Source organism: Macadamia integrifolia, chromosome 1 (genome assembly GCF_013358625.1).
Source record: "Macadamia integrifolia cultivar HAES 741 chromosome 1, SCU_Mint_v3, whole genome shotgun sequence".
Lineage (NCBI taxonomy): Eukaryota > Viridiplantae > Streptophyta > Magnoliopsida > Proteales > Proteaceae > Macadamia > Macadamia integrifolia.
This window is the reverse complement of record NC_056557.1, coordinates 34,264,706-34,279,132: the sequence shown is the minus strand read 5'-3', so window position 1 is coordinate 34,279,132 and position 14,427 is coordinate 34,264,706. Positions and strand designations below refer to the sequence as shown.

Below are 14,427 nucleotides of genomic sequence, written 5' to 3'. Positions count from 1 at the left end.
AACCACGTAACTTTGTTTTTGAGGAGGAACGTGTTCTTGTACCTATGCCTATGACACTGCCGTCTACTGTATTACAGCCTCACATTGAACAAGAGAATGTCCCCACTCACGAACCTGTGCAACCTGTAGTGGTTGAGCCTGCACCCCCTATTGTTGATGAGATTCAGGACCATATTGTTGCTGATGTTCCCTTGAGGAAATCAGAGAGAACTTGAAATGAGCATGGGGATGGTGTTGGCATTATTTCTGGCTTTAAGGGAGCGATGGAAATAAGCCAAATTGGAGTCTCCAAGCTCAAGCCATTTGATGAGGGCTTTTTGGTGGAGAAAGTGCTCCTCTTGCTTGAGGAGTAAGGAAAGATCAGAAGCAGCCACTTTTTATTCCTCAAGCAGGGCAGGGTTGAGGATATCCTACTGGAGCCTGGATTGAATGGAGAGAAGCCTTTCCCGACCGATGGCCACATTAGAGGAGATGTTCCCAAAGGTGGAGGCATTCTAAAGTTTGAGGGTGGCTTTGACATTCTTGAGCTTTTTGGCAAAAGCAAGGAGGGGGAGAGAGAGTCGAAGATGGGGATGTTCCAGCACAGTAAATGAGCTGGTGGAAATCCGGGTGAGAGATCCACATATCAAAGAATTTAAAAGGTTGGGGCCCGAACGAGTGGAAAGGGAGGACATGGAGGGAGATGGGGCTATGATCAGAGATCCCAGGGAGGTTAAAGCAAGCATGGGAGGAAGGGTAGGAGTCCAGCTATGGTTCATTAACGAGGGCTCTGTCAAGCTTGCAAGTCACCCGGTGGGAACCAACTCTTCTATTATGCCAGGTGAATTTGGCACCCGACCATCTGAGGTCCATGAGATTGAGATCGTCAATGCAGTCTTTGAAGGATACAACAGCCTGAGGATCAATGTGGTTACCTCCATGCACTATATAGAGCAGATGACATTGAAGTCTCCAACAATCCCCCAAGGCCTAGAGCTAGAGGAGGGAGACAAGGAGAGAAGGTCAGTCCACTGTGTCTTGGAAATGGTTAACATGCTTGATTCTAAAGAAAATAAAAAATATTTTCTGCTTCTTGGAGCCCACTGGACAACCAATAAACTTCCACATGAGAAGCTTCTCTAGCAAGTGCCTCGCTGCCCACGGATCTTAGAGTCTTAGACACCGAGAAATCATCCTCTCCTACTATTTAAGTCATCTTCCCAGCCTATCTACTCACCCTCCGCAAAAAGGAAAAAAGAAAAGGAATGATAAAGAAACAGAAATTATGAAGCAATGATTAATGGTCAGCAAACTAATGATAGACTTGCTATATTGCCTCAAACAAAGTAGAACATTATAATCACCGGGCTCCTCTGCTTCATATATATATATATATATATATATTAAAGGAAAGCTAGTCATGATCATAGTAGTACTGGAAGATCATTCAACAATGAAAATAAAATTAATTAATTAGGAGAGGCCTGGCTGTGTAAAGGATAACCCTAGTCGAAGGAGGGGAAGATTTGCTAATCATTCCCTTGAACTGTTTTCCTTTTCCGCAATTCTTAAGCTACCCAAATAAGGGCCCCGGCCTAGTGACAAATCAGACCCAAACACATCATCAAGTCCAACCATGGTTTGAGAAATCGGATCGAAACTATATCCTCTCAAACACATCAACCCCTTTAGTGCACATTGGACGGTAAGCACTTGGGATGCCTAACTTGATGCTGCCAGCAATCCAACATGCGTTGAAGGCATCGCCTTCTTCAATCCAATTCTTAGTTGACTATAATAACTGAGAGGAGGAGAGGGAGAAATTAATGATTCACTTCAATAAATAAAGAAAAGATAAATCAGAACTAATACCAATAGAAGATATCGGAAGGAGGGATAAAGAGAGAAGAAGGGAAGGATTAATAACACCTAACAGTGAGTGTTCTTTGACAATTACTCTATCTAATATCGGAATTCAGAATTGAATTAAATATTTAAAATAAAATAAAAAGTACCTATTTTTAGTACTGGAAGTTTCGATTTCTCTATACGATCACACCTATATACAGTTATTGCACTTCAAATGCAATGAAAGGAATTAAACAGTTAAGATAGGGAAGAAAAGAAAAAAGACGGAAATAGTTGATATAGGGAAGAAAAAGAAAAAACAATTTGCCATCGACTTGCTTGCTTTTGAACCTATGTAATTTAATAGATTTAAGACTAATCAGGTAAAACACCAAAAAGTCTTTTTAATAAATATAAGCTACAATAGTCCCCTTAAAATTTAAAGGGAGAAATCCAAAGTCGTGAAGAGAGAGAGAGAGAGAGAGAGAGAACAAGTTACAAGATTTGTCGCAAGTAAATGTTTGTTTCGTTGCTGATGTCAGTGTTCGTTTGTTTCGTTGCAACTTCTTGGTGTTAGCTGCATGGTAGAAGTTGTAGAGATATGATAATGATGATGGCGGCTGTAGAAAGAAGGAACCGCGTTGAAGAAGAAGCAAGGAGAGAGAGAGGATTGAGATTTTCCAACGGAATCACCGGTGGAGTCCGCTTATTTTGGGATTCTTATTATTTATTTATATTATTATTTAAGTATTAATAATATTAGTCCCAGTTAAGTAAACGTTTACAACTCTGTTAGCATAATAAGAGAATTAACACATGTCAAGCATATAGTGTAAGTGAACAGCCCAGTTCACATAAGTGAACATTCACCAAACTCAGAAAATATAAATCAGTTGGCGTAGTTACATGCTAGCATGTACGTTAATGGGAGGGCATACAGGAGTATCTTCAACATGAAAGCAGCACTATCTTTTTGAACCTAGCATGTCTAGCCACGTACTTGTGCCAATGGGTATTGTTCTTTCTTCTTAATTTGAAACGCAATATACTTTTTCTCTCTCTCTCAATTTGTAATTTTTATTGTCCACAACGGATCAGGTCTTCGTACCACACTCATTCTTATACGGACTAATAATCCACTCTTTTTCTTTTTTTTCCTTTTTGAATTCGATTTCGCATTCAACGTTCAGCGTTTGGAGACTAAAATGATTACCTACTATAAATGAAGCCGGAGACGGAGAAGAAGGGAGACGAGAGAGAAGAGGAAGAGGGAGAGGGAGAGGGAGTGGGAAATTAGAAAAAACATATCATATATTAAAGAATTAGTAAGTGATGTGGATGCGTAAATATGTCTCGTAACCGGATCAGTTACAAATAGATTAAACCCAAAAAAAAAAACCAACTTCTTAGTGAAAATATTCTCTTTTATGAAATTAGCTTAAACTACTACCAAACAGTAAAGCAAAATGACACCGTCACACCCCCCCTGAAACATGAAGCATGAGCTGCCGCCGGGGAATCCCCCTACCTAATAAGTCGAATTTTTTCCGGCGTAGCAGCTATTTGCAAACCAGCAACGCGGATGACAGCAGTTTCGTTGGAGCTTTGTCCCGTGACTCCCGTCACTTAAACAGTCCATTCTATCCTTGAATGTGGGGTTTGTACTGCAGTAGAAGTTACTTCCGACCATCATATTGTGGGGTCCCGTCTTCCTTCCCATGATTATATACCTCCACGTCGCCGTCACTCTCACGTGAAAACTAATTTCATCCATCAACAATTCATTCTTAAAATTTTCTGATTCCGAGGGAATAGTCACGTTCGGAGGAAAGTATTCCCCATAGAGGTTGTCCCTGATACGGCACTCTTGATGGAACCCAGATGCCAAAGCATTCCCAACGGGGATGATGTTAGGCATGGCATTGCTTATGTTGTAATACTGATAAAAAGATAGAGTGACGCTGAAGTATTCATAGTAAATTTCCTTGTCCATGTTGGTGTTCTCTGGATGGAAGGAGATGAATACGGCGGGGTCTGTGATATTGACTTCGCAGTACTCAAGGTAGATGACTGGTGTGGAAGGAAGCAGGCTGAGACACAAGAAGAGAACGGTGAGGCTCAGGGTGAAGATGAAGCCCACGCAACAATGGCGGCAGCTGCTCATCAACCTTCTGGACTTCTCCGAAGACGATTCCATCTTCATCTTCATCTTCATCATCGACTACTCTATTAATAAAAACCACAACCTTGGGCAAAAATAATTGGAGTCTTTGCACGTGAACCTCTGCAACGACCGACCGACTGACCGTTGGGATCAAGGAGGAAGGTGGGTAGTTAGAGTGGGTGGGGCTAAAATTAAAATTTCGCTGAATTTTCTTTTATGGGGAAAAAATGCGAAAGATCTCCAACACCATCAACCTTTTAAGGATTCATTAAGGGTTGAGAGTGTTTGAACACGCATCCCCCGATGAAGTCAGATCCTCTAAATTATGGATCAAAATCCTCCGTTTTTCTCATCCATGTTTTTCCTTGTTTTGCTACCTGTAGAATGCGACACGTGGATAACAAGGAAACCAACGGTCAAGATTGGGTGAGGATTATTACATCCGGTGTGTTGGTCTTAAAGTTGTCCACGTGTCGCGTTCTGCAGGTAGCAAAACAAGGAAAAACAGGGATGAGAAAAACAGATGACTATTTTCCCTAAATTATAGTGGTGGGGACGGTCAATTTACCGCGTAGCTTGGACGCGACCCTCCTTTTTCCATCAATTATTTACTCTCAACGGCACAAAGAAGACGACTCAGATTGGCTTCAATAATTGAGAGTCGGGAACGGCTGCCGGTTTGCTAACAGCAGCTCCCAGTATGTTATCGCCATTGATAGCCGATGGCTTTTCTATGACGCTGCTGACGAGCTTATCATTCCAAGTCATCCTCACCCTCTTTGGAAACTTTCGGAAACGTTGTTCAAAGAAATGGCTCACCTTCCTCCTCTGGTCTGCATATCAGTTGGCTGATGTTGCAGCCACCACTAGCCTTGGGATAATAACCAGCTTACCTGGGGATGAACTAGACGAAATCACCCCAATTTGGTCTTCTTTTCTTCTAATGCATCTTGGAGGCCCTGATACTCTCACGGCCATCTCTTTAGTAGATAATGAGCTCTATTATAGGCACTCCATTCAGCTCCTCTACAGAGTAGGAGTTGCCGGCTACATCCATGTTAAACTATTCCTCGTCAATAGAGAACAACTTGGAGGGTCCTGGTTTGTAGTTCTCCTATGGATGTTATTGGCTGGAATCTCCAAGTATGGGGAGAGGACATGGGCTCTTCACTCGGCAAACATGGCTAATCCTAGAGATTCCATGCTTCCTTCTCCTAATTCCGGCCCAATTCCAGTAGTCCCTTCTGATGATGATGATGATGATGATGATGATGATGATAGTGATCCTCAGCTCATTCCCATGAATGAATATGCTTCTGAGATCGTGGTGGCACCAGAAATGGCATCTGCATCAGCACCAGCACCTGCACCTGCACATGCACATGCACCAGATGATGGGACATTAGATTCAATGCCAATTCCATTACTACCTCATGATGATGATGGTGATGCCCAGTTCATTCCTAGAGATGAATATGCATCTGAAATGGTGGCGGCACCAGAACTAGGACCTGCCCCGGAACAGGACGATGGGATATGGAAAGACCAATTAGATACTAGTAAGGCAATATTGTTGCAAGGCTACCAATATTTCTGCAGTTTCAAGTGCCTCTTTGTGGATCTCATTGTCCCCTGCTCTGGTAGTATTATTGATACCCAGAGATTCTTCTTACAATGTCCTTGTGAATTTGCCTTCCAAATTATTGATGTGGAGCTCAGATTCATGTATGATTTGCTCTTCACCAAAGCCCTTGTGGTTCGTACTTCTCTAGCCTGCAATTTACGATTCCTTAGATATTCTGCTCTTCTGTATGCCTTAGTACTGTTCTTTCGCAGTGGTGAGCTTGATATGTTAAGCTTGTGCGGTAAAAAGAAGCCATACTACTATTCTGATATTGGACTTTTCCTCCACTCTCTAGTAGGCCTTCTTTTGTTTAGTTGGGCTCTTATTCAAGAAACCTACGAAATCATTCAAATGCTTCTATCAGAATGGACTGTTGTGTGGCTGAATAATCACAACCTCAACCGTCTTTCGGGGATAATTTTAGAACTCATCCTCTCTTATCGATCACTTGGTTCTAAACTCATCAGCAGATGTGGGGCCAGAAGAGTAGCTTCTGAGACAACAAGATATTCATGGTGTTTTAACAACATCATGGCTCAATATAATCTATTCAGTTTTTGCTTCAAAGATGAGCCAACAATATTCAGAAGATTACTAAATCTTTCTGCTTTCGGAGAATCAATTCAACAGTGGTTAGCAAACAACTGGAGCACAACTCACATGCATGTCTCTGATGACATTAAAGATTTCATCTACCAGCAATTAAAAGAAAGAGTTCAGACATCTGATGAAGAAATCAAAAGTGAAGAATTTCTCAATTCCAGAGGAAAATGGGTAATGAATATGAATAAATGCTTGGAACACAATTACCTAGCAGAACTCGGTTGGAGTGTTGATATTGAATTTGATCGAAGCATTCTTATTTGGCATGTTGCGACAGATCTCTGTTACTATTCTGATGATCTTGAATCAATCGAATGCCAAGCTACAAATTTTCGTCATCAAGTTAAAGTAAGTAAGGCTTTATCTGATTATCTGTTATATCTTCTTCTCAATCTCCCTTTTATGCTGAACAATAGAATTGGAAAGATTAGGTTTCAAGACACCTGTGCTGCAGTTAAAAAATTGTTTGATCATGTGCCCAAAGATAAAAGAGAAAAAGAAAGAAAGCTTTTTTCTTTCATTCTTCAGAGGAAGAAATCATCACTTGGTGAAAAACAAACACAAGATTTCAGTAAGAGGTTGCTTAGGTCGAATGCCCAAGATTTGATAAAAGACACTGAAGCAGATGGAAGCAAATCTGTGCTATTAGAAGCACATAAGCTAGCAAAGTTGCTTAAATCGTTTGCAGAGGAAGAAAGATGGAAGATCATAAGTGGTGTGTGGGTGGAGATGCTGTCATATGCTGCAAGCAATTGTAGTGGGAAGCACCATGCCCAACGACTTTCTGATGGTGGAGAGTTTCTCACTAAAATTTGGCTTTTGATGGCTCATCTTGGTATGATAGAGTAGTTCAGTCATATGTATATTTTTGTGGAATTAATTCGGTGATTTTTACTTTCCTTGGGATCTCTTTTGTTGGAAACCTCATGTATACAAGTCTTGCTTTTTAGTGATAAATTTAATTTTATTCTCACAATTGTAGGAAAATGTTGCTAGGTGCTATTTGAAAGCCGAGATCAAAGTTTGAAGAATCAGATTAGATCAGCCTGAATCAATTGGATTGATTTGATATTAGCTTTAACAGATCCCAATTCTTGACCGATAATATACCAATATATTGGTACAGCAGACGAATTACAGTAAAAAAATAAAATCATTGAGCCCAGAGAGGGTCAATTCTCTTCAATCCAGATCAGCCCAGATCAGGATTGGATCAATCTCCCCTTGACCAATCCTGATTCTCCTGACTCCGATTCCGTCTTCTCAAACCTTGCTATAATTAGATTGAGTTCATAAGTGCTGTGTAGCACTGTAATCATGTAGTCCTATGATAGATACGCACTTCAAATCAATTGTCCTAAGAAAAAAATCTATGGATCCACCTATATCCTCTTATTGAAATTTTTTTATTTTTCATGAAGGATTTCAACCCTTTAAAAACCCTAGTAATAGTTGACTATAAAAGTGTCAATTGATCGGGCTAGATCGGTCTTAGTCGGGCCTCACAAGCCTATACTCTTGGATTATGACCTACTTATTTAAAGAATGAGTCGATCTTAGTCGGTCTCATGTTAGGCTCAATCGGGTTTCAGGCTTTAACAAGGCTTCTCCTAATCAGGCTATAATCGAATCTTAAATGAGGTGTTGTACCTATAAAACCAACGGGCTTTAAACAATCTTTAATTATCTTACATTTAAGATATTTTAATATATTTATTAAATCATCAACAATTTAAAAAATATATTACACTTAATTACATTCAATAATTGATAAAAAAATATCAATATATACATTATTATAAAAATATATATAAACGGTTGAGTTAAACGTATCGAGCCGAGTTGAGCCTGTAATTGGGCCAGATTGGTTGGATGCTCGTTGGTCTTACCCTTTGCTTCTTGAACTACTTATTTTTAAAGAGATCGGACTTAAACTCAGCACGTTTACTAATCAATGCATGTCAAACCAATCTTTAAACGATCGAATCTAATCAGTCGAACCGCTGCGAGTTTGACACTGACGCCCCTAATTGAATAGAACTGATTGTATTGCCAAAAGACTTGTCTCATGGTTAATCTATTACTAGCTGGAGACGGAACGAGATCCCCTCTTTCCCTCACTCTCTTATATGCACAGGCGACAAACTTCCTTTGCAGTGTTGTCCTCTGTCCTGCTCATTTTTTTTCTTTTATCTCCCTTCCTTTTCTATGATTTTTTTTTCCAGCATCAAGCGACAGTGTATCGGTTGCAACGTCCTCCGCGGCTCTCACTTTCCCTCATCACCTTCTTCACCCTCTCTCCCCTCCTTGAAAACAACCAACAAACAAAAATTCTTGGGCTAATAAGGAATGCGGAGGGTGTTACACGGTTTGGTTTTGGTGTAAATAGTTCGGTTTAAATGTGTATAAGAATTTTTTAAGTAAGATTAGAACCGTATCGTAATAAACAAATTCAAATATTAAAACTGAAATTATTTAAGATTTTAAATTTTTATTCAAGCGATTTTTTTTGTTTCAAGTTTTTTGTTGACATAGATGTAAACTTAACATTGAATTAAATTGTTTATTGTTATGTGATTTCTATTAGTAATTGTTCAATGTAAACTTAATAGTCTCAATTTTGAAATCAAAACCAAACTATTTATTAAACACTTTCAAGATTTTAGTTTGATTTTAACAACCTTAGGGAAAGCGTTCTGAATCTAAACATGAGGCGCTTCCTACATTTATATTTTTTTGTTTCCAATCTGTTTGGGAGTATGTCCTGAAGTTCTTCACGTAGTGCACGGTAGATATGGATATTGAAATCCTCAAGGATCATACGCTTGCCAGCAGCAGCCAGTTCATCAACCAGGGATTTGGCATGCTGGAGAAACTAAGACCATCGCATTCCACTTGTGAACAAGGCGTTGAAGGGCCATGTGAAGGGAGAGGAGCCAGGTAGAGGAGGCCGAACCAAAAGAATGAACAATAGCATCCCACAAGTCCTTGCTTGTGTCCTTACCCATAGCAAGGGGGAGCACGTCTTCAGAGAGAGACGCAACCAGGAGGCTAGGAATCGGTCATGTATACTTCAGCACCTTCGGGGTCAGGAGGACATGGCTTAGTGCCATCAACATAGACCAGCCGCTACCCTCGGAGAAGGGGAACAACCAGCGTTTTCCACCAGATGAAGTTCTTCGAGGCAATTTTGACAGAAATATGATGGTGACTCTATGGATGAGATGATGGAGCAGATGGTGGGGGAGGGATGGCAGTTTGAGAGGAAGCATCGGACAAAGATATGTTGGAGCCAACGATGGGGCAAAGAGAAGGGGGGAATTAAAGGAGAGGTTTAACTCGTTGGAGTTTTAGATTGGCTCTTGATACCATGCCAATTCAATTATATTCATTGATTTCAATAGTGAGGTTACATGGATATATATAGGAGGTTTGATGCCTTAGTAGGCTTACACAAGGAGATAATTTAGAGTTAAAATAGGAATCCAATGTGGACAGGCGTAACCGTACTATAGAAGGTAAGTGTTCGAGTCTGCAGCCCTAGAGCCTTGTGGATGGCAACAACAATCAATCACCTACTGACTTCTCCTCCAGTGAGAATTCCTTTTCTGATGCGGGATTTCCCGTCAAAACTCCTCTGTTCCTTCAATCTCAACCTCCACTTCCATCAACCATCGAAGAAGAAAGTTGGATTACAAAGGATTAATGAATCTCCACAAACACCTTTAGGCCTTAACAATGGTGCCGTATAGTTCATGTGAACATCCAAAGCACTTCCAATAAAATAGAGGAATTGTGAATAAGGTTACAAATTCATTGTATCCTAGTCAGTGATGTTCAGACTGGCTATAAAATCATATAACAACCACGGAGGAAAACCAAAAATTTTAAAGAGCACATATGATACAATTTAATCCAATTGAGGCATATCGATGAAATCTTACCCATAAGGGGCACTGAGAAAACAAAAGGATGTAAAGAAAAGAATAAAGCAATAGGAGGAAACCAAGAAGATTCTTTAGAATCCTCAACCTGAGGTATTACAGAAGCACATCATCGCAGGCAATGGAGCAAGCAAGCGTTCATCTCCTTCCGTGCAGTGGGTAGCTCTGTTTTGCAGTCACACTCCCTCAGAATATATGGACAATGTCGTATGCAAATCTTGTTCCGTCAAGGAAAATGGGATTTGATTATTTATGTAAGTTTAAAGAACTACATTCTAAATCAGAATCCAGTTAGATTTCCTTATTGCAATGCAAACCTTACTCCATTCCTCATTCCCTGCAACATGAGCCCATTACAATTATCTTCCAAGCATGATGGTCAACCACCAATGATGCAGAATATTGCTTTGTAGATCTAAATCATATTAACCTCCTATTCCAATAAGCTGAGAGGTTGATACTGGTTTAACATGTTGATTTGAGTATAAATAAAATGGGGGAGAGAACAGAGTCTATTGTAGCAACACCAGTGCACAGGGCGGGGGCAGTGTGGTCTTTTCGCACCCGCCTGTGTCCGGGTATAGGTAACACCAGACTGGCAGGGTGCAGGGTTCTTCCTCCCAATTAAAATTTGGTTGAATATATATATATATATATATATTTCCCTAAACATAGGTTTTCAGTATATGGGTGAAGGCTGGTCAAACTGCCAGTGTACCATAAGCTAGCACCCACTGTATCTATCTCTTCCTCTGAAATGACCTCTCTATCAGTATATGGGTGAAGGCTGGTCACACAGCCAGTGTACCATAAGCTAGCGCCCACTGTATCTATCTCTTCCCCCTTTGAAATGACCCCTCTACCCCTCCAATATGATACAATTGATACCCCATCTCACGCTCCCATTGCTGCCCGCTAGCTTACCGCATACGGGTGGTGTGCCTATACCTCTCCCTATTGTTATTTCCTAATAAGATAGTCTTGTTAATATGATTAAGTGTATCAAACTACATAAAGGATACGTCCAGAACAACACAAATGACTGCAAACAAACATCAGAACAATGAAGAAAAATCTAACAACATTCAAAAGTATCAGCAATTTTAAAATATTACATGAGAAGTTCCAGAAATTAAACTAAAGCAAAAAAAGCCAATGAATGTCTATTCCTGAACATGATACACAAATGCATGCAGAAACAAAGCAATACAAGAAAGATAATCTGCATAGATGGGATGGGGGAAGAAAGAGAAAAATAACTACTTTTCATGTCCAGTTCATAAAAAGTGCCATTACCTAGCGCTGGTGGTCCCACCTGTACAAGGGCCTGGGTACTCAAACCCAGGCATATGCCCTAGCAGCCCACAGCTTTTACCTTGCTCTAAGAAATGGCCCCTTATTGTCCATTTCAAAAAGAGTCATAATTCATAATTTGGCCCTACCATTGACATGGTTATCTCATAATTAAATTGTTAAGTTGGTGTCGATTCTGAGGGTTCTATGGGGGTATACTTGTAATGCTTTTTTTTTTCTTTCTTATTTCTCTCTGAAGTGTGAAGTACACTTAAGTCATGTCCTTAGTTGTGGACCCTGTCCTCATTTGTAATTTGTTGGTTTTATTTTAATATACACAAATCCCCCCACCCCTCCACCTTTCCAATGGTTTGAGTATTCTGCTCCTCACTCCAACCATGGCTAGTGTTCTCTCCATTCTCTCATCTTCTATTCTTCTGGTTGACTTCTCCTGTCGCTTCTCTTCTCTTCTCTCCACTTTTTCTTATGTCCAGGTCATGATTCAAGTTCTATTACCGTAAATGGTAGCGGAGCATTGATTTCAGTACCTGGGATTCTTTCTTCATTCCTATTTTCAGTATGGTTAGGGGTTTTCCCTCTCCTTGGTGCCAGCCACTTATGCAGTGTTTTGTCTGTTAAAACCCTAGTTTCTTGATCATGCAAAACTAGAGTTTCATCATTACTGTTACGAAGTTATTGAAGAAGCAAAAAGTTTATTCGGAGATTCCCTCAAGCTAGGGTTTGCTGCTTTTACACGTGCACATGAGGTTTTCTTCCATGTGCATAGAAGTTTGATTCTTTTATTGGTCTTTCTTTGTGATGTTGGTTATTCTCCTCCACTGGTTAATCACAAACATCATTATGAATACTGTTTTATGAACTGATCATTACTTTCTTGGCGTGGAAGATCAGAATTCCTTCTTTCCTATCAAAACCCCAATTTTATGGGAGATTTTCCAAGAACAGTCTCTCGTGGGTTGATTGTTGTGATTATTGGAGAACTTTTCTCCCTATACCAGACTGTTTGTACTCAAAATTCCAGACCAAACAAACAACCCTAGCCATCTACGGTCTTGAGGTTTTGGTTTCTGCAATTTAAAGGGTTTTCACCTTCTCTGCAATTTGTTGTTTTGGGGGTTTTTGGCTGCTGTTTTGAGCCTCCTTCTGGTTATTGATCCATGCTGCTGGTTGTTATTTTTGGTGGTGCTTCTTGTGACTGGTTACATCTGGTTTATTCTCTGAAAGAATTCCGCTATCTACAGCATTATAGCTGATCCTAAGCCTCCCGTGGATAACATCAATGTTCAAATTACATCTTCACTACTTCCGTAATTAAGAATCTACCTAGTAATTTGCATTGTTTTCACATGGTTTTTCCAGGATTTTACCATTTACATATATATATATATATATATAGAAGCCAATAACACTCACAAAGAACAATTAATCATTCATATTTGATCAAACTATACATCCAGTTTTCTTGTAAAAACTATTTTTATCCAATAAACATTTCACGAACAAGCAACCAAATTAAACCAAACATTAATTAGAAAATGAGCAAATCAAAATTTGTTAAACAGTTAAAGTGCAAACCACCAGCCATTCGGTTAAATTTTGATTTTGATCCAAACAACAACTCAAATTAATTCTCCAATTAGGAAAAAACAATAACAAATAATTAAATCACGCTTTAATGTTCGAAGAGAAAAGGCGATTACAAATTCTAACCTGTTCTGAAACCAATTACAATTGATTGTAGATAAGATGATTTGAAGCGGCTAGGTGTTTTGGATAATTGGAAGAACACGCTAATCCAGGAAAAAGAGAGAAATGCAAGTAAATCAGAAACCACGAGGAATTCTCCAACATACAAGCTATAACATGAGAGAAGTCTCACTCAAAGCTGTAACTTTAGAACCTAATAAAAAATCGTGAAATCGGCCAGAGAAGAACTGCTGCAAGCTATCCAAGCACTTGAATATATAATCATTTGAGGATCTATGTGAATGTGAATGAAAGTGAATGAGAGTGGTGAGAATTAATGTGAGAGAGTGGTGACTTTAAGATAGGAGTGAATATAGGTGTTACAAGTGGGGAGGGGGAGAATTTCTCCCCTCCACATTTAGGGAAGAGAGTGTGAGAGAGAGAGAGATAGATTGTGAGAGATAATTATGCAGAGAATTTTTTTATTTTGTTTTAAATAATTATGGAGAGATGTTAAATGGGGGAGAATTTCTCTCCTCCACGATTAGGGAAGAAAGAGTGTGAGAGAGAGAGATTGAGAGAGATAATTATGAAGAGAATTTTTTTTTTTAAATAATTATGGAGATGTGTTAAATGGGAGAGAATTTCTCTCCTGCACGCTTAAGGAAGAGAGAGTGTGACACAGAGGAGATTGAGAGAAATAATTATGGAGAGTTTTTTTTTTTTTTTTTTTTTTTTTATAATAATTCTCCCCCACGTTTAGGGAAAAGAGAGTGAGAGAGAGAGGGAGAGGGAGATAATTATGAATAGTCGACAATTATGAATTATAAAGAGTATTTTTTTTTTCTTTTAAATATGGAGAAATCATGCTCTCTCTCTCTCATGCCAGCCTACGCATCACATATGCACACTAAGACATATTCTATTTGTTAAATTAGTAAAGTTTTAAATTAGGGAAGAGAGTGTGAGAGAGATAATTATGGAGAGATATTTTTTTTTAAATTCTCCCCCACGTTTAGGGAAGAGAGAGGGAGAGAGAGAGGGAGAGGGAGATAATTATGGTAGTGGATAATTATGAATTACGGAGTTTTTTTTTTTTTTTAAATTCTCCCCCACGTTTAGGGCAGAGAGAGAGAGGGAGAGGTAGATAATTATGGATAGTGGATAATTATTAAATTAGGGACGAGTGTGTGTGTGTGTGTGTGTGTGTGTGTGTGTGTGTGTGAGAGAGAGAGAGAGAGAGAGAGATAATTATGAGAGATTTT

General features: G+C 39.4%; 2 protein-coding genes across 5 annotated transcripts in view; both read right to left on the bottom strand.

Annotated features, from left to right (window-relative positions):
• Positions 1-4,045, bottom strand: part of LOC122073426 (pentatricopeptide repeat-containing protein At1g64580-like) — a 10,580-nt gene extending 6,535 nt beyond the window's left edge. The window contains exon 1 of the mRNA XM_042638011.1: positions 3,558-4,045. Within this exon, the coding sequence (XP_042493945.1) occupies positions 3,558-4,045 (488 nt within the window). The remainder of the gene's footprint in view (positions 1-3,557) is intronic.
• A 5,925-nt stretch (positions 4,046-9,970) lies between these two features.
• Positions 9,971-14,427, bottom strand: part of LOC122084970 (ER membrane protein complex subunit 6-like) — a 13,560-nt gene continuing 9,103 nt past the window's right edge. For 3 of the 4 annotated variants that reach the window (XM_042653398.1, XM_042653389.1, XM_042653381.1), the window contains 2 exons: positions 11,185-11,204; positions 9,971-10,379 (listed from right to left, as the gene is read on the bottom strand). In XM_042653398.1, coding sequence (XP_042509332.1) covers positions 10,349-10,379; positions 11,185-11,204 — 51 coding nt within the window. In that variant the 3' untranslated portion in view covers positions 9,971-10,348. Of the gene's footprint in view, positions 10,500-11,184; positions 11,205-14,427 lie in introns of all 4 variants that reach the window. The other variant, XM_042653406.1, reaches the window with a different exon arrangement.